Source organism: Mustelus asterias, chromosome 8 (assembly GCF_964213995.1).
Source record: "Mustelus asterias chromosome 8, sMusAst1.hap1.1, whole genome shotgun sequence".
Lineage (NCBI taxonomy): Eukaryota > Metazoa > Chordata > Chondrichthyes > Carcharhiniformes > Triakidae > Mustelus > Mustelus asterias.
Genome location: NC_135808.1, coordinates 133,319,525 through 133,343,519, shown reverse-complemented (window position 1 = coordinate 133,343,519; position 23,995 = coordinate 133,319,525). Strand labels below are relative to the sequence as shown.

The window sequence follows — 23,995 nt, the reverse complement described above, 5'->3', positions numbered from 1 at the left end:
GGCTTCTGTCAAGAAGCCAATTTTGTATCCATTTAGATACCTCATCCTGGATCCCGTGAGATTTAACTTTATGCAACAACCTACCATGCGGTACCTTGTCAAAGGCCTTGCCAAAGTCCATGTAGACAACATCAACTGCACTGCCCTCATCTACCTTCTTGGTTACCCCTTCAACAACCTCAATCAAATTTGTGAGACATGATTTTCCACTCACAAAGCCATGCTGACTGTCCCTAATCAGTCCTTGCGTCTCTAAATGCCTGTAGATCCTGTCTCTCAAAATACCTTCCAACAATTTACCCACCACAGATGTGAGGCTCACTGGCCTGTAGATCCCAGGCTTTTCCCTGCAGCCCTTTTTAAACAAAGGCACAACATTTGCCACTCTCCAATCTTCAGGCCCCTCACCTGTGATTATCGATGATTCAAATATCTCGGCTCGGGGACCCGCAATTTCCTCCCTAACCTCCCACAACGTCCTGGGATATACCTCATCAGGTCCCGGGGATTTATTATCTTGATGCGCTTTACGACTTACAGCATCTCCTTCTCTGTAATATGTACACTCCTCAAGACATCGCCTTCTCACCGTGTCCCTGAAACATGTAGTTCAATGGCGCGGTGGCACAGTGGTTAGCACTGCTGCCTCATAGCGCCAGGAACCCGGATTCAATTCCCGGCTTGGGTCACTGTCTGTGTAGAGTTTGCATGTTCTCCCCGTGTCTGCATGGGTTTCCTCCGGGGGCTCCGGTTTACTCCCATAGTGCAAAGATGTGCGAGTTAGGTGGATTGGCCATGCTAAATTACCCCTCAGTATCAGGGGGACTAGAAGGGTAAATACATGGGGTTACAGGGATAGGTCCTGGGTGGGATTGTTGTCGGTGCAGGTTCGATAGGCCAAATGGCCTCCTTCTGCACTAGGGATTCTATGATTCTATGGTAGCATCGTGGTAATGACACCAGACGAATACCCCAGAGGCCCAGGCTCAATCTCTTAGGACTCGAGGGTCATGTCCCACCATGGCAGCTGGTAAATCTCAATTAATAAATCTGGAATATAAAATTGGTAATGGTGACCATGGCAACTACCCATCTGGTTCACTAATGCCCTTTAGGGAAGGAAATCTGCCGTCCTTCCCCGGTCTGGCCTACACGTGGAATTTTACCTTTTCGCAGTCGTGTGGCAGTGGGCAGGAAAAGAGGTGTGACTAAGACCATAGGAGATAGGGACAGGAGGAGGCCATTCAGCCCCTCGAACCTGCTCTGCCATTGAATAGGATCATGGCTGATCCAACATTCCCCTTGCTCACTTTCCTGCCCCTTCCCCAGAACCCTTGATTCTATCACTAATCAAAATCTATCTATCTTAGTCCTAAATATGCACAATGCCACAGAGTTTTGGGGACAGAGTCAATGAGTTCCAAAGAGTCACAACCCTCAGAGAAGAAATTCCTCCTCACCTCAGTCTTAAATTGGCGGCCCTTTATTCTGAGACTATCCCTTCTGGTCCTAGACTCTCCCATGAGGAGGAACTCTCAGCATTTAACCTGTCAAGACCCTTAACAATCCTATGTGCTTCAATGAGGTCACCTCTCGTTCTTCTAAACTCCAATGAGTCCCAACCTGTTTAACCTTTCCTCATCAGACAATCCCTCCACATCAGGGATCATCCTGGTGAGCCTTCTCTGAACTGCCTCCAAAGAAATAAAATCTTTCCATAAATAAGGGAACCAAAACGGCTCCCATTGTTCCAGGTCTGGTCTCGCCAGTACCTTGTACAGTTGCAGCAAGATTTCCTGACTCTTATACTTCAACCCCCCCCTGAAATTAAGGTCAACGGTGGTTTTCTCTGGCGTACTAATGGAACATATTGCAAAAAGCTTAAAGGGGTGTGCCCCTCCACATCACCCACCCCACCAACAGCTTGGTATTTTACAGATTGGGGTGCTATTTTTTAACCTGCACTAGAGTGCCAGGGTACAGTCCCTTGGCAGTGCCCAGCCATGACCCTCGTCCCTCTGAGGGAATATGGTCACCTGAGCTCCTCTGGGATGTCTGCTCGCCTGGTTCACGCTGTGGGAGACTTTCCGCAGTTCACGCCAGTGTGCTCCCACGTAAATGTGACTGGATTAGCTCACGGGGTGCGGGGTGGGGGGAATGGCTTATCGGGTGTAGAGGCCTGATAATGAAATTCAAATTTATTACAATGGTATCACATCAGAATTCCCGTTATGTTGCTGTCGGGGCGCCGGGGGGTGCAGTGGATAATCGCAGCGAGATTTCCTGCCTGTGTAAATCACGGTTTGGGCCTCTCGTGAGATTTTCCACTCCCGTCACCAAACCCGCCGGATAGGAACAGGGTGGAAAGTCCTGGCCCACATATAACTCCAGGCCCAAGCAATGTGATTGATTCTTAATCCTCCTGAGATGGCCCAGCAAGCTACTCTCAGTTTAAGGGCAACGATTCTATCTTCTCCCCAGAAGCCAGTCTGCTGAGGTCTTATCGTTTACCCAATGTGGGAACTGAGCAGTGGGAACTGAGCGTCTCCATCAGGTTCCACGTGAAAAACAAGCTTTGGACAACATTTTGCAGCTTCCTCACTTCCTCCATCCTCCCGCGCCTCACAACCGAGAGGATTGATTAGAGCTTTGGGCCATCGGTCCATCAATTTATTTCTCTAACAAAATGAAGCTAGCATCGCTGGTCTTACACCAACTACTTACTGTCTGTTGGAGCTGATTCAAGCTGTGGCTTTAGATTGAAAGTTGGTAGAGGTGGTGGAGGAGGAAGGGAATAATGCTTTGTAACCGGAGGTGTCATTGGTGAATAGCCATCGCTCTGTACCTAAGTAGCAAAAACAAACACAGGTGAAAATTTACAATGGGGAGTACAGAATTCATTGTGTTCCTTTCATACAATCGGCAGGGGGGGTGCGGGGTGGGGGGGGGGGGGCGCTGGATGGCATTAATTACCCATCCCTAATTACCCCTTGAGAAGGTGGTGGTGAGCACCTTCTTGAACCACTGCAGTGCATGTGATGTAGGTACACCCACAGTGCAGTTCGGGAGGGAGTTCCACGATTTTGATCCAGTGACAGTGAAGGAATGGCTGATATGTTTCCAAGTCAGGGTGGTGAGTGGCTTGGCGGGGAACCTCCAGGTGGTGGTGTTCCCAGGTATCTGCTGCCCTTATCCTACTAGATGGTGGTGATCGCGGGTTTGGAAGGTCAAAGAAGCCTTGGTGTGTTGCCTCAGTGCATCTTTGAGATGGTGCACACTGCTGCCACTGTGCGTCGGTGACGGAGGAAGTGGATGCTTGTGATATTGCATCGGCTGCTTATTCCTGGATGGTGTAAAGCCTCGATAAAATGATGAGGGAATTAAACAATTCGAAGAGAGCAGCTCTGAAAAAGAGTCATAAGGACATGAAACATTGGCCCTGGTTTTACCGGCATGGTTGCCCGAGGCTCGTAGGATCGCGCCCGAGGTTAACAGGGAATGCCGCTCTGCAAGCCGCGCCCGCCCCGGTTTCAGGGCAGCTGTGTCAGTAAAATCAGGGCTATTAAAGCTGTTTCTCTCTCGACAGACGCTGCCAGTCCTGCTGAGATTTTCCAGCATTTTCTGTGTTTATTTCAGATTACCAGCATCCGCAGTATTTTGCTTTTATTTCAGAAGAGGACAATCCAGTTTTGTACATTACCAGAAACATATTCAGTGCCCGATTGTTTTTTTGTCCGGCATTGAAAGACTCTGGAGCTTTATTTACTTGCTGGCTGTAATGCAGAATTGGAACAGTTCTTGAACTGGAGCGTTGAGACAATTGTGGAACCAAATCCATCAAGAACAAATAGAAATTGATCAATAGTGAGTTTCTCAAAGATTCTCACCTCTTCTTTCTCTGATTTTCGTAATATTCCAAGTCTCTCTCGTCCAGTGATTCTGGTATCCCTGAATCCCTTGTGCTATTGCTCGGAATTCTGCTTTCTTTTGAAACCAAACTGATGTCCCTCTGCGCAACCCCCATGGCAGCAGCTTCTGCAAAAAAAATAAAAGTCACTTACAACAACAGAACTGGGTAAATGTGTTTGTACAATTACTTAGCTTCTCTTTCTCAGTTTGTCAGGAGCAGTGTGTTTGAATTGACTGGATTCTCATCTCTGAGACAATCCGAAATCCTCCGCACATAATCCAGGCTCCTGATTCACTGCAGTGCTCAGTTTTGGCCTCTGGTCACTGTCTATGTGGAGTTTGCACGTTCTCCCCATGTCTGCGTGGGTTTCCTCCGGGTGCTCCGGTTTCCTCCCACAATCCAAAGATGTGCAGGTTAGATTGATTGGGCATGATAAATTGTCCCTTAGTGTCAAGGGATTAGTAGGGTAAATACATGGGGTTATGTGGACACGGCCTGGGTGGGATTGTTATTGGTGCAGGCTTGATGGGCTGAATGGCCTCTTTCTGCACTGTAGGGATTCTATGAGTGGGGGAGGGGGATCTCAGAGACTTATAAAATTCTAACAGGTCTAGACAGGGTAGATGCAGGGAGGATGTTCCCGATGGTGGGGGAATCCAGAACCAGGGGTCACAGTTTGAGGATTCGGGGTAGACCATTTAGGATGGAGATGAGGAGACATTTCTTCACCCAAAGAGTGGTGAGCCTGTGGAATTCATTGCCACAGGAAGTAGTTGATGCCAAAACATTGAATGTATTCAAGCTGCGGCTGGATATAGCACTTGGGGCGAATGGGATCAAAGGTTATGGGGAGACAGCAGGATTAGGCTACTGAGTTGGATGATCAGCCGTGATCGTGATGAATGGTGGAGCAGGTTCGAAGGGCCGAATGGCCTCCTCCTGCTCCTATTTACAATGTTTCTATGTTGTGAAAAATGGCCTCCAACTGTGCCTAAGATTTCTATTAATCTCCAACTCAAGAACCTTTCTTTCCCTGGCACACCCGATGCTCCTGCTGTTGCTTCCTGAGTATTTTCTGATTGGACTGTCTTGTGTTCTGAAGGGATTTGCTGGGTGTCTCCTGCTCCCAGCGGTTACTTAAATTTGGACTCCTTGTACTCTGGATGTCCTGTGAGAAACCGCTGGCTTTAAATTCCCTGGAGTCAGTGATTCGGCCCAGATCTGGGCTTCTCTGATGGAGAGGAGTTATGTCGGGGCTCCTGGTGCGGTGAGCTTGTTGTGGAAAATCATCGGCTTTACAATCCCTTGGCTTTGCATTCTCCTCATGGTTTGTATTCTGCGGCCTGTCATATGACAGGCAGTCGCTGTGTACGTCAGGACTCTTAGCAACATGAGCTTGGGAGGAACGACCAGAAGATTTCAATTCTCCTGAAGACTCATTCTCATCCAGGCCTCTATCTCTCGGTCTTGGGTGGGGTGCGTACGTTCCAAAATCGTCTGCAGGGAGTGGTTGACCTTTGGGTGTGAATGTGTGATGCGGATGTCTCCTGCCAGCACCGGGTAACAAGTAGAGTTCAGGTTGGGGAGCCTAAGAAAGAATAGTGGGTTCCAATTAGATCCAGAGAAAGATTCAAACAAAGGATATTGCTGAATTATAATTCCATTACTGATAACAGGTCTACTCACATAGGGAGGGGCAAAAGATTTCACTTTGAGTTCCAATTCTTGCTTTGCCCGGACCTGAAAAGATGGTTTCGAAGTTATTATAAAAATGAGGTGCCATCAATAGAAACATAGAAGATAGGAGCAGGAGGAGGCCATTCGGCCCTTCGAGCCTGCTCCGCCATTCATCACGATCATGGCTGATCATCCAACTCAGTAGCCTGATCCTGCTTTCTCCCCATAACCTTTGATCCCATTCACCCCAAGTGCTATATCCAGCCGCCTCTTGAATACATTCAATGTTTTGGCATCAACTACTTCCTGTGGTAATGAATTCCACAGGCTCACCACTCTTTGGGTGAAGAAATGTCTCCTCACCTCCGTCCTAAATGGTCTACCCCGAATCCTCAGACTGTGACCCCTGGTTTTGGACTCCCCCACCATGGGGAACATCCTCCCTGCATCTACCCTGTCTAGTCCTGTTAGAATTTTATAAGTCTCTATGAGATTCCCCCCTCATTTGCCTGAACTCCAGCGAAAACAATCCTAACCTAGTCAATCTCTCCTCGGACATCAGTCCCGCCATCCCCGGAATCAGCCTGGTAAACCTTCGCTGCACTCCCTCGAGAGCAAGAACATCCTTCCTCAGAAAAGCAGACCAAAACTGCACACAATACTCTAGGTGTGGCCTCACCAAGGCCCTGTATAATTGCAACAACACATCCCTGCTCCTGTACTCGAAACCTCTCACAATGAGGGCCAACATACCATTTGCCTTCTTTACCGCCTGCTGCACCTGCATGCTTACCTTCAGTGACTGGTGCACAAGGACACAAGATGCCAATGCTTTAGAAGCAGTTCAGAGCAGGTTCACTCGACTAATAACAGGAATGGGCGGGTTGTCTAATGAGGAAAGGTTGGACGGGTCAGACTTATGTCCACAGTTTAGAAGAGCGAGAAGTGACTTGATCAAAAGCTTTTTAATATGCGGAGGGGTATTGACAGGGTGGATGTGGAGAGAATGTTTCCTCTTGTCAGAGAATCTACAAGTAGAATTCTCCAACCTCGCCCATGGCTGGGATTCTCCAGTCCCACTGCAGTGAATGAAGTCTTGGGGGCTGAGCGCCAAATTCTCCGGTCTCGTTGGCAGTGGTGGTGGGGTGAATGAGATCAGAGAATCCCGGTCACAGTTTAGAAATAAGGGATGACTCATTTAAAACGGAGATGAGGAGAATTTGTTTTTCTCTCTCTGAGAGTCGCAAGTCTCTGGAACACGCTTCCTCCAAAGGCAGTGGGCGCAGAGTCTTTGGGGGCAATCTTATTGACTCGTCATGCCGGCTGATGGGCAGACGAGCGGTGAAAAATCGGGTTCGCACCAGATCGGTGCAATTGCGCCCTCTGGTGCGAGCAGCCGGCTTTCCGGTAAGCTGAGGCCCTGCCCCCTCCAATCAGACATGATCATACTAAGTAGTGGAGCAGGCTCGAGGGGCCAAGTGGCCTATTCCAGCTCCTAATTTGTACATTCGCATGTATTGTTCAGTACTGCAATGTTTTAACACGTAGACATGAATCAGTAGTATGTTCCATAAGGAAGGCAAAATGTGCACTTAATGTATATATATGTATCTTTTACACAGTAAAACATCCAAAGGTGCTTCCCGCGAGAATTATGAAACAAAACGTGAATTTCAAACCATGTAAGGAAATGTCAGAACAGGTGAAGAAATGTTTGGTCAGAAAAGTAGACTTTAAAGGATTAAAGAGAGATTTCACGAGAGTATTTCAGAGTTTAAAACCCTGACACAGCCACAGCAATGAAAATCAGGGATATGCAAGAGGCCAGAATTGGAGGGAACAGAGACCTCAGCAATATCATGTGGTTAAAGTTACACTCATCAGGACAAATGCAAGAACACCAAATTTCAAACAGTCACAACAATTTATACTGCAGGGAAAAGGTGCTGATTGGTTTTGCATGTCAGTTCTGATTGGCTGAGGTGTTGCCATGGAGAAAGCAACGGGAAGTTATTGGCTCCTCAGGTTCCTGGGTAATTCTAAAATGTGCAAAGCTGGGACATATTCCTTCTACTTGGATGAATGTATGTATATCTCAACCAATCAGAGTCAACTTGTCAACCAATCAGCACCATTTTCCCCTGAGGAGTTGTGAATGGTGTTGAACATTGTGCAATCATCAGTGAACAGCTCACTTCTGATGGAGGGAAAGTCATTGATGAAGCAGCTGAAGATGGTCGGACACTAACCTGAGGAACTGCAGTGATGCCCCCAAACTGAAACAACTGACCTCCAACCACCAGATATGACTCCAACCAGTGGAGGATTTTCCCCCTGATTCCCATTGACTCCAGTTTTGTTGTAGAGTCATAGAGGTTTACAGCGTGGAAACAGGCCCTTCGGCCCAACTTGTCCATGCCGCCCTTTTTTTTAAACCCCTAAGCTCATCCCAATTGCCCTCATTTGGCCCATATCCCTCTATACCCATCTTACCCATGTAATTGTCTAAATGCTTTTTAAAAGACAAAATTGTACCCGCCTCTACTACTACCTCTGGCAGCTTGTTCCAGACACTCACCACCCTCTGTGTGAAAAAATTGGCCCTCTGGACCTTTTTGTATTTCTCCCCTCTCACCTTAAACCTATGCCCTCTCGTTTTCGACTCCCCTACCATTGGGAAAAGATATTGACTATCTAGCTGATCTATGCCCCTCATTATTTTATAGACCTCTATAAGATCACCCCTCAGCCTTCTACGCTCCAGAGAAAAAAGTCCCCAGTCTATCCAGCCTCTCCTTATAACTCAATCCATCAAGTCCCAGTAGCATCCGAGTAAATCTTTTCTGCACTCTTTCTAGTTTAATAATATCTTTTCTATAGTAGGTGACCAGAACTGTACACAGTGTTCCAAGCGTGGCCTTACCAATGTCTTGTACAACTTCAACAAGACTGTTGTTTGATGAGGAAGGGCTGGGGGCGCTGCTGAGGGAAGTAAAGGGCTGCAGAGGGGCAGAAGAACCCTGAATGTAGATGGCTCACAAGAGCTGTCCATCAGCTCCACTGGATGAATGGTCAGGTTCACCAGAGAGGTAGTGCCTCGTGGGGCAGTGTGGGGATTGCAATGATTTCACTCCACGTGGCACAGACTCCAGCAACGCAGCAGAGGGAGATTCTCAGGACAATCACTGTGAAGGTTATTGTCCCCACACAGGCAGCTGCAGACTGCACAGCACCCAGTCACTGCAGCAGGGAAAACAAAATGCGTAGAGGCAAAAGATCTTTAGTTTACAAAAGGTGTCAGCATAGGCTTGATGGGCTGAAGGGCCTGTTCCTGTGCTGTACTGTTCTTTGTTCTTTGATAATGGGATTTGTACCTGTGCCACTACAGCATTAGCCCAGGCCTCTGGAATACTTTGCAGTGACATTACTCCACCAGTAACTGACAGTCATTGTTGCAACTCGGGTAACATTGAAAGGTGTGTTTAAGGTTGCTAGATTTATTAATTGAATTTAAGCTACAAGCTATGAGAGACACAGATAGAATGGATAGTCAAAGTCTTTTTCCCAGGATAGGAATGATATAGGTGTAATGTAAAAGGGGGAATGTTTAAAGGAGATGTGAGAGGCAGGATTTTTACACAGAGGGAGGTAAATGCCCTTATCACCCCGTGTAAAAATCCTGCCTCTCACACCTCCTTTAAACTTCCTCCCTTTTACTTGAAACCTGTCTCCCCTTGTAATTGACATTTCTACCCTGGGAAAAAGACTCTGGCTATTCATTCTGTCCGTGTCTCTCACAGCTGGTAGCTTAAATTCAATTCATAAATCTACCATCTAAAGCTTGTCTAAACCTGGCCATGAAAATATAATTTTCTGTTGTTAAAAGCCCATCTGGTTCACTAATGTCCTTTAGGGAAAGAAATCTGCCGTCCTTACCCAGTCTGGCAATGTGGTTGATTCTTAACTGTCCCCCTAAACAAAACCACTCAGTTCAGGGGCAATTAGGGGTGGGCAATAAATTCTGGCTCAATCAGCGACACCCACATCCCATGAAACAATTTTTAAAAATCCTTTATCATTTTTTGTTCCTCCAAATAATAGGGTTCACAGTGTTATAATAATCCTTACAGTGCAGAAGAAAGCCATTCGGCCCGTCGAGCTAATCCCCTGACACTAAAGGACAATTTAGCATGGCCAATCAACCTAACCCACACATCTTTGGATTGTGGGAGGAAACCGGGGCATCCGGAGGAAACCCACGCAGACACGGGGAGAACGTGCAGATTCCGCACAGACTGTGATCTGAGGCCGGAATCGAACCTAGGTCTCTGGCACTGTGAGGCAGCAGTGCTAACCACTGTGCCACCCTAAAGTCACAAATAGATTAAACATGCAATGATACTTAAACAGGTAACAGCAGCATATAAGGCAGAAAGGTTTTTTTTATTCATTCAAGGTGTGGATTTCACTGGCTATGCCAGCATTAACTGCCCATCCCTAACTGCCCTTGAGAAAAGGGTTCTCTGAGAGTTGAGAAGGGGCTCGAAGGGCTGAATGGCCTCCTCCAGTTCCTATTTATCTTATTTGGCCTCCGAGAAGATTCAATGGGATCTCTCCACTGACGTAGAACTGGTGCTGGTGATGTCCATGATCAAACCTGGGATGCTGCTGCCATCCAGTGGCTTGTCTGAAAACTGCAGTTGTAAAGAATTCCACATTAAACCAGAGATGAAACTGTTCATCCATTTGAACAAAATCCCCGAATGTTCTTCACCCTGAACGGCAAGATCGGATCCTCAAATTTGCTGCCTGTATAATTAAGTCAGGTAATCCAGGGGAATCAGGTTAATCTGCTTTAACAGTTTCCAGGTTTCCTGGCCTGAATCATCTCCTTTACCCAAGGGGTGCCCGACCACTCAATCCCAACAGGACAGTCTGTAAGCGTCTTCCTTCAACAGAAGCCCTTGTACCCAACGAGCATCAACTTCCTCTGTTTGACTGTGTGATGACTCAGGAAGCCTGACCAGAAAGTAACATAGTTTGGACGGGGTGTACAGGTACACAGGTCACTGAAACTGGCTACGGAGGTGGAGAAGGTAGTCAAGAAGGCATGCAGCATGCTTGCCTTCATCGGCCGGGGCATTGAGTTTAAAAATTGGCAAGTCATGTTGCAGCTTTATAGAACCTTAGGCCGCACTTGGAATATAGTGTTCCATTCTGGTCGCCACACTACCAGAAGGATGTGGAGGCTTTGGAGAAGGTACAGAAAAGATTTACCAGGATGTTGCCTGGCATGGAGGGTATTAGCTATGAGGAGAGGTTGGAGAAACTTGGTTTGTTCTCACTAGAACGACGGAGGTTGAGGGGCGACCTGATAGAAGTCTACAAGATTATGAGAGGCATGGACAGAGTGGATAGTCAGAAGCTTTTTTCCAGGGTGGAAGAGTCAATTACTAGGGGTTATAGGTTTAAGGTGCGAGGGGCAAGGTTTAAAGGAGATGTACGAGGCAAGTTCTTTTTACACACAGGGTGGTGGGTGCCTGGAACTCGCTGCCGGGGGAAGGTAGTGGAAGCAGATACGACAGTGAGTTTTAAGGAGCGTCTGGACAAATATATGAATAGGATGGGAATGGAGGGATATGGTCTCCAGAAGAGTAGGGGGTTTTAGTTCAGTCGGGCAGCATGGTCGGTGCAGGCTTGGAGGGCCGAAGGGCCTGTTCCTGTGCTGTAATTTTCTTTGTTCTTTCTTTGTTCTAAAACCACTAGTGTGGAAGCCTGACCAGAAAGTAACTTAGTTGGTTATAGAATGCAAAGTAAAACCACTAGTGTGCTATACGCACTCTGGTCCCTGCTGGGGCTACAGTTCAGCAGGCCCAGTTCTGGGCCTGCCTTATAAAAGGTTCAGGTAATGAGTTCCAGCCATTGCCTGTTACCAGGGGGACCCATACTCAATGAGCTCCATGGGGAGGTCAGTCAGTGATTTCCCCATGGATCTCAGGGGGGTTATCACAGACTGAACACTCCTTGCAAGTATAAGTACAATTTTCAGTTTATGATACTGAACCTGCTACTCACAGTCTGCTCTTCCCTACACTGCGGCTGATCAGCTGCAGGCTGGGCTACCCGTGTTCACAAAAGTATTGACCCAGAATCTATCCAATTCTCTGCTTGACTTTCACTTTGAACATTCAGTTCTTGACTGCAACAGTTTTCCAGTAAAGCTCAATGCAAACCTCAGAAACCCGTACCTCTGCTTCTTGTCTTCTCTAACTTTCTGGATTCACTGAGTGTAACAGTTTTAGATCAGGGCCTTCACTTTCTTTGCTGCTTTCTCTCACTTCAGGTTTGGACAGAGGTTATGCTGCTCTCCCCCCAGACGGCCTAGTTGCATTATCGCAATACTATTAATCCAGAAACTCAGCTAATATTCTGGGGACCCGGGTTCGAATCCCGCCGCGGCAGATGGTGGAATTTGAATTCAGTAAAAATCTCAAATTAAGAATTTACTGAGGATCATGAAACCATTGTCGGAAAAACCCATCTGATCATTGATGTCCTTTAGGAAGGAAATCTGTCGTCCTTACCCGGCCTGGCCTACATGTGACTCCAGAGGCACAGCAATGTGGTTTAATCTCAACAGCCCTAACTACAGGTTAGGTGGATTGGCCATGCTAAATTGCCCCTTGGTGACCAAAGATGTGTAGGTTTGGGGAATTAGCAGGGTAAACATGTGGGGATGGAGCCTAGTTAAGATGCTTTGTTGGAGAATCGATGCAGACTCGATGGGCCGAATGGCCTCCTTCTTCGCCAGAGGGATTCTATGATCTTCGGAGCAGCAGAGGTGAAAAAAGCCAGAGCTTCAGAAATCTCACAGCATTGTGATCGCACAAACATTTAGTCATCAAGTGACTCACCCTGTGTCCCCCACAAGTAGGTGAGGCTGAACAGTGCTGACAGAGTTTACACACAATATTAACTCTAGTGCTATAGTGACATCTCATAAACCACTAAAGACAAAAGCTCTCTCATTTGGTGCATGCCTTTACATGTCCTGGAGTTCACATTACAACTCTTCGCTGATAATCTTGTACAAGATTACACAATGCTGCAACTCACTTCTTAAAGATTTGAAATCCTCAGGGGTTACAGTTATATATAACCTCTTGTTTCTAATCATATGTGAGTGTGGAAGAAAACAGCCTGGCTTTAAGGTAGAGAGAGGGGACAGTGTAACCTCAATGCTCACAAGAACCATTTCCACGTTAAAATCGCTGAGCTCAGAAAGCACTTTCACACCACAGTGAGTTCATTCCACAATGGCCATTCTGGCAGTCCTTTCACACAGCAAGATCCCAGAAAGATCAAAGTGAATAAATAGTTTCTGATGGTTTAAAGTTTATTTATTAGTGTCACAAGCAGGCTTACATTAACACTGCAATGAAGTTACTGTGAAATTCCCCGAGTCGCCACACTCCGGCGCCTGTTCGGGTCAATGCATCTAACCAGCACGTCTTTCGGACTGTGGGAGGAAACCGGAGCACCCGGACTCACACAGACATGGGGAGAACGTGCAGACTCCGCACAGACAGTGACCCAAGCTGGGAATCGAACCGGGGTCCCTGGCGCTGTGAAGCAGCAGTGCTAACCACTGTGCCACTGATTTCGGATTATCACTGACCGGGACACTGGGGCCATCGGTGTGTGCACCAATCAGAGAGTCAGACAGACTTTGAGGGTGATGCTGGCAACAAAACTTAAATTGGGAGGATTTTTAAACTTTAAAATACAAATGTGTTGTCGTGACCTGGAATGCATCACTCAGAAAATAGATTGAATATTAACTTTCAAAAAGAGAATTTGATAAATATTTATGGTGGGGTAGGGGGAGATGCACAGACTACGCAGAAAGAGCAAGCAAGTGGGATTAACTGAGTTGCTCTTTCAAAGAGCTAGCACAAGCATGATGAGCAGAATGGCCTCTTTCAGTGCTGTATGATTAAACGGGCAGAAGGTAACCCCAATCCATCACGCAAACCAGCCTCCCATCCATTGACTCTGCCTACACTTGCGGCTGCCTCGGCAAAGCAGCCAGCATAATCAAGGACCCCACGCACTCCGGACATTCTCTCTTCCACCTTCCTCCATCAGGGAAAAAGATACAAAAGTCTAAGGTCACGTACCAACTGACTCGAGAACAGCTTCTTCCCTGCTGCCTTCAGACTTTTGAATGGACCTACCTTGCATTAAGTTGATCTTTCTCTACACCCTAGCTATGACTGTAACACTACATTCTGCACTCTCTCCTTTCCTTCTCTATGAACGGTATGCTTTGTCTGAATAGTGCACAAGAAACAATACTTTTCACTGTATGTTAATACATGTGACAATAATAAATCAAATCAAAAAATAACGTTATAGCCAGTTTCAGGTAGTGACACAATCTTTGGGCGGAACCCTTCAGAAGTGGCTGGTTTATGTGGGAAAGTGTGGAGATGGTTGGGGGGTGGCGGAGATCAAGGTTTGGACTGTTGCAGAGGAGAAATTGAAAGGCCGTTCCTGATGACGAACGAAGGGATCGAATTCTGAGCTTCGGCCCACAGCAGTCAAAGCTCACAGGTGTTATTTACACAAGCTTTCCTCCTTAACAACTGTCGCCGTCGGCCCATTTACATGACAGTTCTGAGTGACGTGATGAGATGCTTTGCAAGCGCAAGCTTTTCTTGTCTCGTTAAGATGTCAATAGCCCATTCCGCTACACAATAAGCAGCGTGTATAAACTTTTAAAGGTAAGCCTTCAGCGGGTGTAAGCAGCACTAGTCAGTATTTATTGCCCACAGGCCCTGAGACATTGTTCCTGGACCATCTGGTATCCAACAGCTACAGACGGTCAGCTGATAGGGCGTCGACGCCACTCAATTAACCATGTTGACTTGGCCCAATTTCAGATTGGGACTGAGGGAGCTGGGGTGGTCTGGGTGGGATGAAAATCCCACCCACCATCCCCCCCACCCCCACAGCATGTTTTGCTGTCATTGGCCAGTCACAGGGTTTTCCAGTCCCGCCGCTGTCAATGGGATTTGCCGTCACCTTCCACCGCTGGAGGACCCGCGATGAGTGAGTCACCATCGGCAGGTCTGGAAGATCCCATGGCAGAATTCCACCACCTGGACTAAATCCCGAGGTGGGGGTGGGAACAGCGGGAAAATCCTGCCCATGGATTAGAAGGGGTATTGACATTGCCTAAGGAACATTAGTGAAATGGTTAGGATTTTTCAAACATGTACATGGTGATGGCGATGTGGGGAATGTTGCTTCTCAGATCCACAAACAGTCAGCTGAAAATTGCGGACCTCGGGGAGCGATGAATGTGGCGAGTGGCTGGAGAGTATCTGTAAACATGGTTGTTCAAGCCCTAACCCTGAAAAAAGACTTTCTGGTTCCCCGGTTCGCAACGAGAGGGGCCGCAAAGTCTAATGATCAGCCTGTGTTAACGGCCGCCATTTTTATTGGGGGCAATGTGCAGCAGTGCACATGTGTGGTCGCCATCTTTGTAGGGGGCAATGTTGTCAATGAGTGGGAGAAGCTTGTTCCCCATTGTTCAGAATGGAGACAACTTGTCCATCAGGGATGAGAGGGGATTGATAAAGTAAACAGAGACCAAACGCTTCCCCTTGTGGGGCAATCTAGAACAGGTCACAGGTATCGGTTGAGAGGCGACAGAGAGTGGTGCATTTGTGGGATTCACTACCCCTTAGCAGGGTGGAGTCTGAATCATTAAATGGTTTCAAGAAGGAGATAGATATATTTCCGATATAAAAAAAGGGTGAAAGCGATATGGGGAACAGGTGGGGAGGTGGATTTGAGACCAGGGAGAGATCAGCCATGATCTGATTGAGTGGCAGAGCCCAGGCTTGAAGGGCTGAATGTGCCGACTTCTGCTCCTAATTCCTATAAACTATCCTGAAGGTCTGCAATGTGGGTGGCACGGTGGCACAGTGGTTAGCACTGCTACCTTACAGTGCCAGGGACCCGGGTTTGATTCCCGGCTCCGGTGAGTCTGTGTGGAGTCTGCACGTTCTTCCCGTGTCTGCGTGGGGTTCCTCCGGGTGCTCCGGTTTCCTCTCACACTCCAAAGGAATGTGGGTTAGGTGGATTGGCCATGCTAAATTACCCGTTAGTGTCCCAAGATATATAGGTGAAGGGGATAAATATGTGAGGTTACGGGGAAGGCCTGGGTATGAGTCTGGGCAGACCTGATGGCCTCCTTTTGCACAGGAGGGATTCTATAATTCTATGAATGTCTTTTACTCATCCCTGGCTTTTAATTTCCAGGTTAATTTATTTAAAACTGATTTTGCCATGGATGCATTTGAAAACCCACCCACCTGGGATTGCTAGTCCAACAGCACAACCGTTATATCACCCGTACATTAAGGTTAGTTCCCAAGACTTTTCCACTGTGTAGTCACGGCAACAAATGACTCACCACGGCTAAACTCCTTCCAACACACTTTAAGAAAACAAATTTGTCGTCGAGAAGATGGGTTCCGAGCAGATCTCCAATCTGTTGTCTCAGTGTTTTCAGACTCAGGTCAGGTAAAACCCTGCAAGATGAAATATAACACGATCACAGCTCCCCGACTTCCCAGATATTGGCCAACCTTTCTCACTGACACTCACAAAATAAAATGTTAAAGGAACAACAACTGCTGTTATTTATGTGGGGTCCTTCATGTAATAGAACATCCTCCCGGAGTATTATAATCAAAATCCCATTATCTGATACCAAGCTACACAAGGAGATATTGGGTAGAATTCTCCATTTCCCCACCGCCCCCCCCCCAACCCAACCCCCACCCCACCATGGGATCAATGACAACCAGTAACTCTACTTGAACACTGTAGCGATCTATCTACAGCAGGGGAGGCGATGGCCTAGTGGTTTTATCACTAGACTATTAATCCAGAAACTCAGCTAATGTTCTGAGGACCTGAGTTCAAATCCTGCCACGGCAGATGGTGGAATTTGAATTCAATTAAAAAAATATCCGTAATTAAGGATCTACTGATGACCATGAAACCATTGTCAGGAAAAACACATCTGGTTCACTACTTGTCCTTTAAGGAAGGAAATCTGCCGTCCTTACCTGGTCTGGCCAACCTGTGACTCCAGAGCCACAGCAATGTGGTTGACTTTCAACTGCCCTCGGGTAACTAGGGATGGGCAATAAATGCTGGCCAGCCAGCGACGCCCATGTCCCACGAATGAATAAAAAAACTTCACTGCAAATAACCAGGATCTGTAATTTTCTCTCTTTTTTTTTAGCAACCAGAGAAAATTCCTTGTAATCTTGGCCACTCCGGGACAAGGGAGTTTACTGCCCCAAGCACACGATGCTTTTTATACATACACAGCAAGATCATACAGATCAGATAAGCACAGAAAACTATCAGCTGCAAACAAATAGCCAGTGTAGCAACACCACAGAACAGACCAGGCTGACAAATCCACTTGGGGTGATAAAGACATTAAGCTGTTGATTTTCCCCCCAAGATACGGACTGGATCCTCCGGCCACGCCCACCCCAAGACCGGAAATTCCCACCCAAGCTCAATGGACCTGTAAAGGGTCTGCCGCCCAATTTTTGTCTCGCGACAGGCAGGGCGGCAAATTTTCAGCCTGTATTTCCCACATGTTATTTCAGACTCTCATCGATCACATGCGTCCTCTGGAGAAAGTTATTCTTGGAATATACCCGGCTACCTTCTCTACACAGTGCTGGGTGGTTCCAATGTCCTGTTTTATAGCATCACCCATCAGCTAGCCACAGTGTTACAATTAGTCCCTCACCAGCATCACTGTCTGTCAACTAGCATAGTGGCAATGTCACTGGTAATCCAGTGACCCAGGGCAATGCTTGGGGGATCTGGGTTCAAATCCCACCACGGCAGATGGTGAAATCTGAGTTTAGTAAAAAATTTGCAATGAAATGTATACTGCCAAAGTGGGAATATGGGGCATTGAGATTGAGGGTAAGCAATGATCATATTGAACAGCGGGAGCAAGGCCAAATGGCCTACTGCTGCTCCTATTTTAATTGGTGACCATGAAACCATTGTCGATTGTCAGAAAAACCTATCTGGTTCACTAATGTTCTTTAGGGAAGGAAATCTGCCGTCCTTACCTGGTCTGGCCTACATGTGACTCCAGAGCCACAGCAATGTGATTTTTTGACTTGATTTATTATTGTCACATGTATTAGTATGCAGTGAAAAGCATTGTTTCTTGCATGCTATACAGACAGAGCATACCGTTCATAGAGAAGGAAAGGAGAGGGTGCAGAATGTAGTCTTACAGTCATAGCTAGGATGTAGATAAAGATCAACTTAATACAAGGTAGGTCCATTCAAAAATCTGATGGCAGCAGGGAAGAAGCTGTTCTTGAGTCCGTTGATACGTGATCTCAGACATGTGGGACACGGGCGTCGCTGGCTGGCCAGCATTTATTGCCCATCCCTAATTGCCCTTGAGAAGGTGGTGGTGAGCTGCCTTTTTGAATCGCTGCAGTCTACGTGTTGTGGGTTGACCCACAATGCCATTAAGGAGGCAATTCCAGGATTTTGACCCAGCGACTGCGAAGGAACAGCGATATATTTCAAGTCAGGTTGGTAAGTGGCTTGGAGGGGAACTTGCAGGTGGTGGTGTTCCCATGTATCTGCTGCCCTTCTCCTTCTATATGGAAGTGATTGTGGTTTTGGGAGGTGCTGTCTAAGGATCTTTGGTGAATAGCTGCAGTGAGTCTTGTAGATGGTACACACTGCTGCTACTGAGCGTCGGTGGTGGAGGGAGCGGATGTGGTGCCAATCAAGCGGGCTGCTTTGTCCTGGATGGTGTCAAGCTTCTTGAGTGGACCAACATCCCAGTACCAAAGAAAAGCCAGGCAGTGTGCCTTAACGACTATCATCTGGTGGCTCTGACATCCATCATTAAGTGCTTCGAAAGGTTAGTCATGGCGTAAATGAATTCCTGTCTGTCAGATTGCCTGAATCCACTACAGTTTGCCTACTGCCGAAACAGCAGATGCCATCTCCCTGGCCCTACACTCAACCCTGGAACACCTGGGTAATAAAGACACCTCTGTCAGACTCCTATTCATAAACTACAGCTCAGCCCTTAACGCCATTATTCCTACTAGACTCATCTCCAAACTCCATGGCCTGGGGCTCGGCTCCTCCCTCTGCAACTGGATCCCAGACTTCCTAGCCCACAGACCGCAGTCAGTAAGGATAGGCAAGAACACCTCCTCCACGATCATCCTCAACTCCGGTGCCCCACAAGGCTGTGTCCTCAGCCCCCTACTATACTCCTTATACACCTTTGACTGTGCGGCCAAATTCCCCTCCAATTCGATTTTCAAGTTTGCTGACGACACCGCTGTAGTGGGTCTGATCTCAAACACTGATGAGACAGAGTACAGGAATGAGATAGAGAATCTGGTGAACTGGTGCGGCAACAATAATCTCTCCTTCAATGTCAACAAACGAAGGAGATTGTCATCGACTTCAGGAAGCATAGTGGAGGGCATGCCCCTGTCTATATCAATGGGGATGAAGTAGAAAGGGTCGAGAGCTTCAAGTTTTTGGTGTCCAGATCACCAACAACCTGTCCTGGTCCCCCCATGCTGACACTATAGTTAAGAAAGTCCACCAACGCCTCTACTTTCTCAGGAGGCTCAGGAAATTTGGCATGTCAGCTACAACTCTCACCAATTTTTACAGATGCACCATAGAAAGCATTCTTTCTGGTTGTATCACAGCTTGGTATGGCTCCTGCTCTGCCCAAGACCGCAAGAAACTACAAAGAGTCATGAATGAAACCTAGTCCATCACTCAAGCCTCTCATTCATTGACTCTGTCTCCACTTCCCATTGCCTCGGAAACGCAGCCAGCATAGTCAAGGACCCCACACACCCCGGCCATACTCTCTACCACCTTCTTCCATCGGGAAAAAGATACAAAAATCTGAGGACACGCACCAACCGCTGCCATCAGACTACCTCGCATTAAGTTGATCTTTCTCTGCACCCCAACTATGACCGTAACACTACATTCTTCACTCTCCTTTCGTTCTCTATGAACGGTATGCTTTGTCTGTAAAGTGCGCAAGAAACAATGCTTTTCACTGTATACTAATACATGTGACAATAATAAATCACATTAAAATAAAACTGAGTGTTGTTGGAGCTGCACCCATCCAGGCAAGTGGAGAGCATTCCATCACTCCTGACTTGTGCCTTGTAGATGGTGGACATGTTTTGGGGAGTCAGGAGATGAGTTACTCGCCACAGTATCCTAGCCTCTGACCTGAATCAATTAAACCACTTGCTCCAACACAGATCTAATAAGCTACAGGGCTGGGTATAAAGAGAGTGCTTGAGGAACACGTCATCAGTGTGGCCGTGAAGGATGTGATGATTGATACAGAGTTAATGAAATCTGCGGAAAGGTTACATTGATAAGAACAGTGAACATCATGGAAATATACAACTGTAAGCAGCTGTAAATTGCAAAGTTAATTTAATAATAAAAGTCTTTTCAATCAGTTTCATCTTCTGCTGGGTAAAAATTGAAAAGAGCGGAGAGATATTTGTGTTTTTACAACTTGTTGTGAGATTAGGAATGTGTTCCTGGCAATCGAAGCAAAGAACTTGCTCACATTTAGGAACACCGTCAGTTAGGTGGGGAAATGGCTCCTGATCTGTCAAAGACCGCAAGAAACTACAAAAGGTCATGAATAAAGGGAAATAAATGGATATTGGAACAAGGGATTCAATTACTGCTAAGCCGACACTAAGCAGAATGCATTGCTGCACAGAAAGAGGCAAGGAACTACAGAAGGTCGTGAATGTAGCCCAATCCATGCAAACCAGCTTTCCATCCATTGACTCTGCTTACACTTCCTGCCGCCTCAGCAAAGTAGCCAGCATAATTAAGGACCCCATGCACCCTAGACATCCTCTCTTCCACCTTTGTCCGTTGGGAAAAAGGTACAAAGGTCTGAGGTCACGTACCAACTGACTCAAAACAGCTTCTTCCCTGCTGCTGTCAGACTTTTGAATGGATTTACCTCACATCAAGTTGATCTTTCTCTACACCCTAGCTATGAATGTAACACTACATTCTGCACTCTCGCCTTTCCTTCTCTGTGAACAGTATGCTTTGTCTATAGCATGCAAGAAACAATACTTTTCACTGTATGTTAATACATGTGACAATAATAAATCAAATCAAAAACTGTAGTGAAAGGGTGAAATTGATGAGAAATTATTTTATCCATGATAGTTGATCCGCAATCTAAATTTCCTTCAGAGAAGCTGGGAGCAGTGGGCAAGACACTGGAGCAACCACTCCTGAAAGTTACCGGGATCTCTGGATGGTCAGTGTCTGGACCAGATCCAGCAGCAGATCCTCCAATCACCCCCCACACCACCGTTACCCCCCCTCCTCCCCAAACCTCGCCCTCCTTCTCACAGGGTCCATGAGTCAGCCTCATGGGCCTGATGTAGAACCCAGAGCTGAGGGACATTCCTTTCAAATACTGAGAGAGGAAATGCAACTGCAAACAGCAAAGACAAACGCAAAACATTGAGTGGTTTGAGGAGAAATTTCTTCAGCCAGAGAGTGGTAGGTCTGTGGAATTCATTGCCACTGAGGGCTGTGGAGGCCGAGACGTTGAGCGTCTTCAAGACAGAAATTGATAAATTCTTGATTTCTCGAGGAATTAAGGGCTATGGGGAGAGAGCGGGTAAATGGAGTTGAAATCAACCATGATTGAATGGTGGAGTGGACTCGATGGGCCGAATGGCCTTACTTCCGCTCCTATGTCTTATGGTCTTATGGTCCGGGCTGCCAAAAAGGACATTACTGGATTTGATGAGGCTTGTCCAACCCGCGGCCTGTAACAGCCCCTCGATGTGACCCCTGGAGTTCAAAGTGCTGGTAAGATGGGCCAATGAGGTTGAGGATTTCTTCTCAATAGTGAGCTTACCAGCAGCAATCATGGGAGAGAAACATTCTGTGATTGGTGGAGGAGTGAACAGCAGCAACTGTGAGCATGTGGAGATGGAGACTCTGGGACACACGAGACTTCCATTCCCCAACATCTTCCCATAATTATCAACCACCACCCCCCCAACCACAGCTCCGCCCACTGTCCCTCCAACTCCTCGCACTCCCCTGGCAGCAGTGCTGTGTTGGAGCACTGCTAGGCCTCAGGCCTCGCTCCAGGTCTCTCTTCTGCTCTCACTGCACCTCCTCACCTCAAAACAATTTAATGAGTGAGTGAGAGAGAGTAGGTGGGTTACACACCGTGACCGACCGACAATGTCCCTGAATGAAGCAAGGATTGGATTTTCAACAACAAAGGTCCGTGACAGCACAACCCAATTTGTCTCAGCAAAACCCAAGCTTCATCACCCATCCAGAGAGATTACTGATATCATTTTACTGTAAATACCCAATCCAGATACATGGCTTCCCCAATGTTTACTGTTAGTACCCAACCAGATACAGGACTGACAAGTTATTGTAATGTCAATTCTAAATGTGTGTTATATGTGTGTGTGAGAGGGGGCGGGGGGGGGGGGGGGGGGGCTGGTGGGAATCTGTGAGTGAAAGAAAGAGGGGTGAGAGAGAAAGGTGGTAAACATGTGTGAGGCACAAAGGGGTGGGTGGGTGTGAGAAAGAGACGGGTTAGTGTGTGTTGCATGTGAGGAACAAAAGGGTGAGTGTGTATGAGAGAGAAAGGTGAATGTGTGTATGAAAGGGAGGTGAGTGTGAATGAAAGAGAGGAATGAGAGAGAGGGGGATGAATGTGTGTGTGAGAGAGAGAGGTGAGGGAGAGAAAGAGGGATGAATGTGTGTGCGTGTGCGAGGGGGACGAATGTGTGTGTGAGAAAGAGACATGTGAGAGGGAGGGGAGAGTGTGTGTCTGGCTCTCTCCCAGTCTCAGAGTTCTCATTCGCCCTCACACCAACAGGCACTCTCTGCTTTTGGTTTGGAATTCATGTTTAATATTGAGCCAAACCTTATCTCCCCGAGAAAAATTGAAATGTGCCTCCCCGCTCTGGGGAGTTTGGACAAGCTTGGATTATTAAACTGTGAAGGAGCATTGAGAAAAATGGATTTGACGGTAATCCTTACCTGACAAAGCCAGCAGAGATGAATTTGCTAATGGCGTGGTTAGAAACGGTATTTAATTTACTGTTCCACAATTCAGCTGGGACGTAGAAGACATGAAGCTCTAAGACCTGAAACAGTTTATAAAGTGAGAACTGTGAATACAAAACAGCCTACAAGGTAATTACATCTGAACACAATCAATAACCCAGTAACTGGAGTAACAAAGGATGTTGAATGTATTCATTGGAGGCGGACAAGGTAATCACAGTTACAAAAATAAACAGCTATAATGGTTTGAAAATCACTGCTGGGATTACACTGCTGTAGCAGCCGGTCTATTTAACTGCAGTGCTATTAACGGAGTGTTGTAAAAGTATTGACATTAATAACATGCCGTACGACTTTACCACTGTGCAAACCTCTCTGACAAAATCTCTAATTGAAGTCCCTAAGCATCTTAAGCAGAACATTGAATTGTAGATGGCACAAAATTTTGAAATACTCACAATCACACGGCATCAATGTCTTATCTTATCTTAAATTAAAGATTGAATGAACATTAGACAAGTTCTGTAACATGTCTAGATGCAATGGTGTACAGTAAACATAGGTGTGGCCCGGTATCTAGTTACATAATTGTATAAACCAGGCCCTGTGATAATGTGGTACACTTGAATTAAAACAAAAGCTTTGACAAGGGGTCATCTGGACTCAAAATGTCAGCTCTTTTCTCTCCTTACAGATGCTTCCAGACCTGCTGAGATTTTCCAGCATTTTCTCTTTTGGTTTCAGATTCCAGCATCCGCGGTAATTTGCTTTTTTATACTTGAATTTAAATGGGATGTTGTGTCTTTTGCAAGTGTTACTACACCCACTAATCCAGCCTTCTCAAAGACAGTCCAAGAAAACATTTGGTTAGATGAAGTCATGACTGAATAATTAAATTACTTTATTTGATAGTCACCAAGGGAATAGACATGGGTCACGAGTCTTCCTCAGAGTGTGGTGGAGGCAGGGTGACTGAACATTGTTAAGGCAGAGGTAGATAGGTTCATGATGAATAAGGAGGGTTAAAGGATACAGAGGGGGGTTGTGAGGAAGGAAAGAGGCATTGAGGTCACAATCAGAACAGCCATGATAGTAGTGATTGATGGAGCAGACTTGAGGGGCCGAGTGGCCTACTCCTGCTCCTAATTCATATATTGGTACAAGATATTGGCCGGAATT

At 46.7% G+C, this 23,995-nt stretch overlaps 1 protein-coding gene across 1 annotated transcript in view; it reads right to left on the bottom strand.

Annotated features, from left to right (window-relative positions):
• Positions 1 to 23,995, bottom strand: part of spata1 (spermatogenesis associated 1) — a 55,464-nt gene that overhangs the window by 15,751 nt on the left and 15,718 nt on the right. Inside the window, exons 2-8 of the mRNA XM_078218986.1 lie at positions 22,790 to 22,896; positions 16,074 to 16,191; positions 5,597 to 5,650; positions 4,934 to 5,498; positions 3,888 to 4,035; positions 3,701 to 3,773; positions 2,725 to 2,845 (exon numbers count right to left, since the gene is read on the bottom strand). Coding sequence (XP_078075112.1) covers positions 2,725 to 2,845; positions 3,701 to 3,773; positions 3,888 to 4,035; positions 4,934 to 5,498; positions 5,597 to 5,650; positions 16,074 to 16,191; positions 22,790 to 22,896 — 1,186 coding nt within the window. The remainder of the gene's footprint in view (positions 1 to 2,724; positions 2,846 to 3,700; positions 3,774 to 3,887; positions 4,036 to 4,933; positions 5,499 to 5,596; positions 5,651 to 16,073; positions 16,192 to 22,789; positions 22,897 to 23,995) is intronic.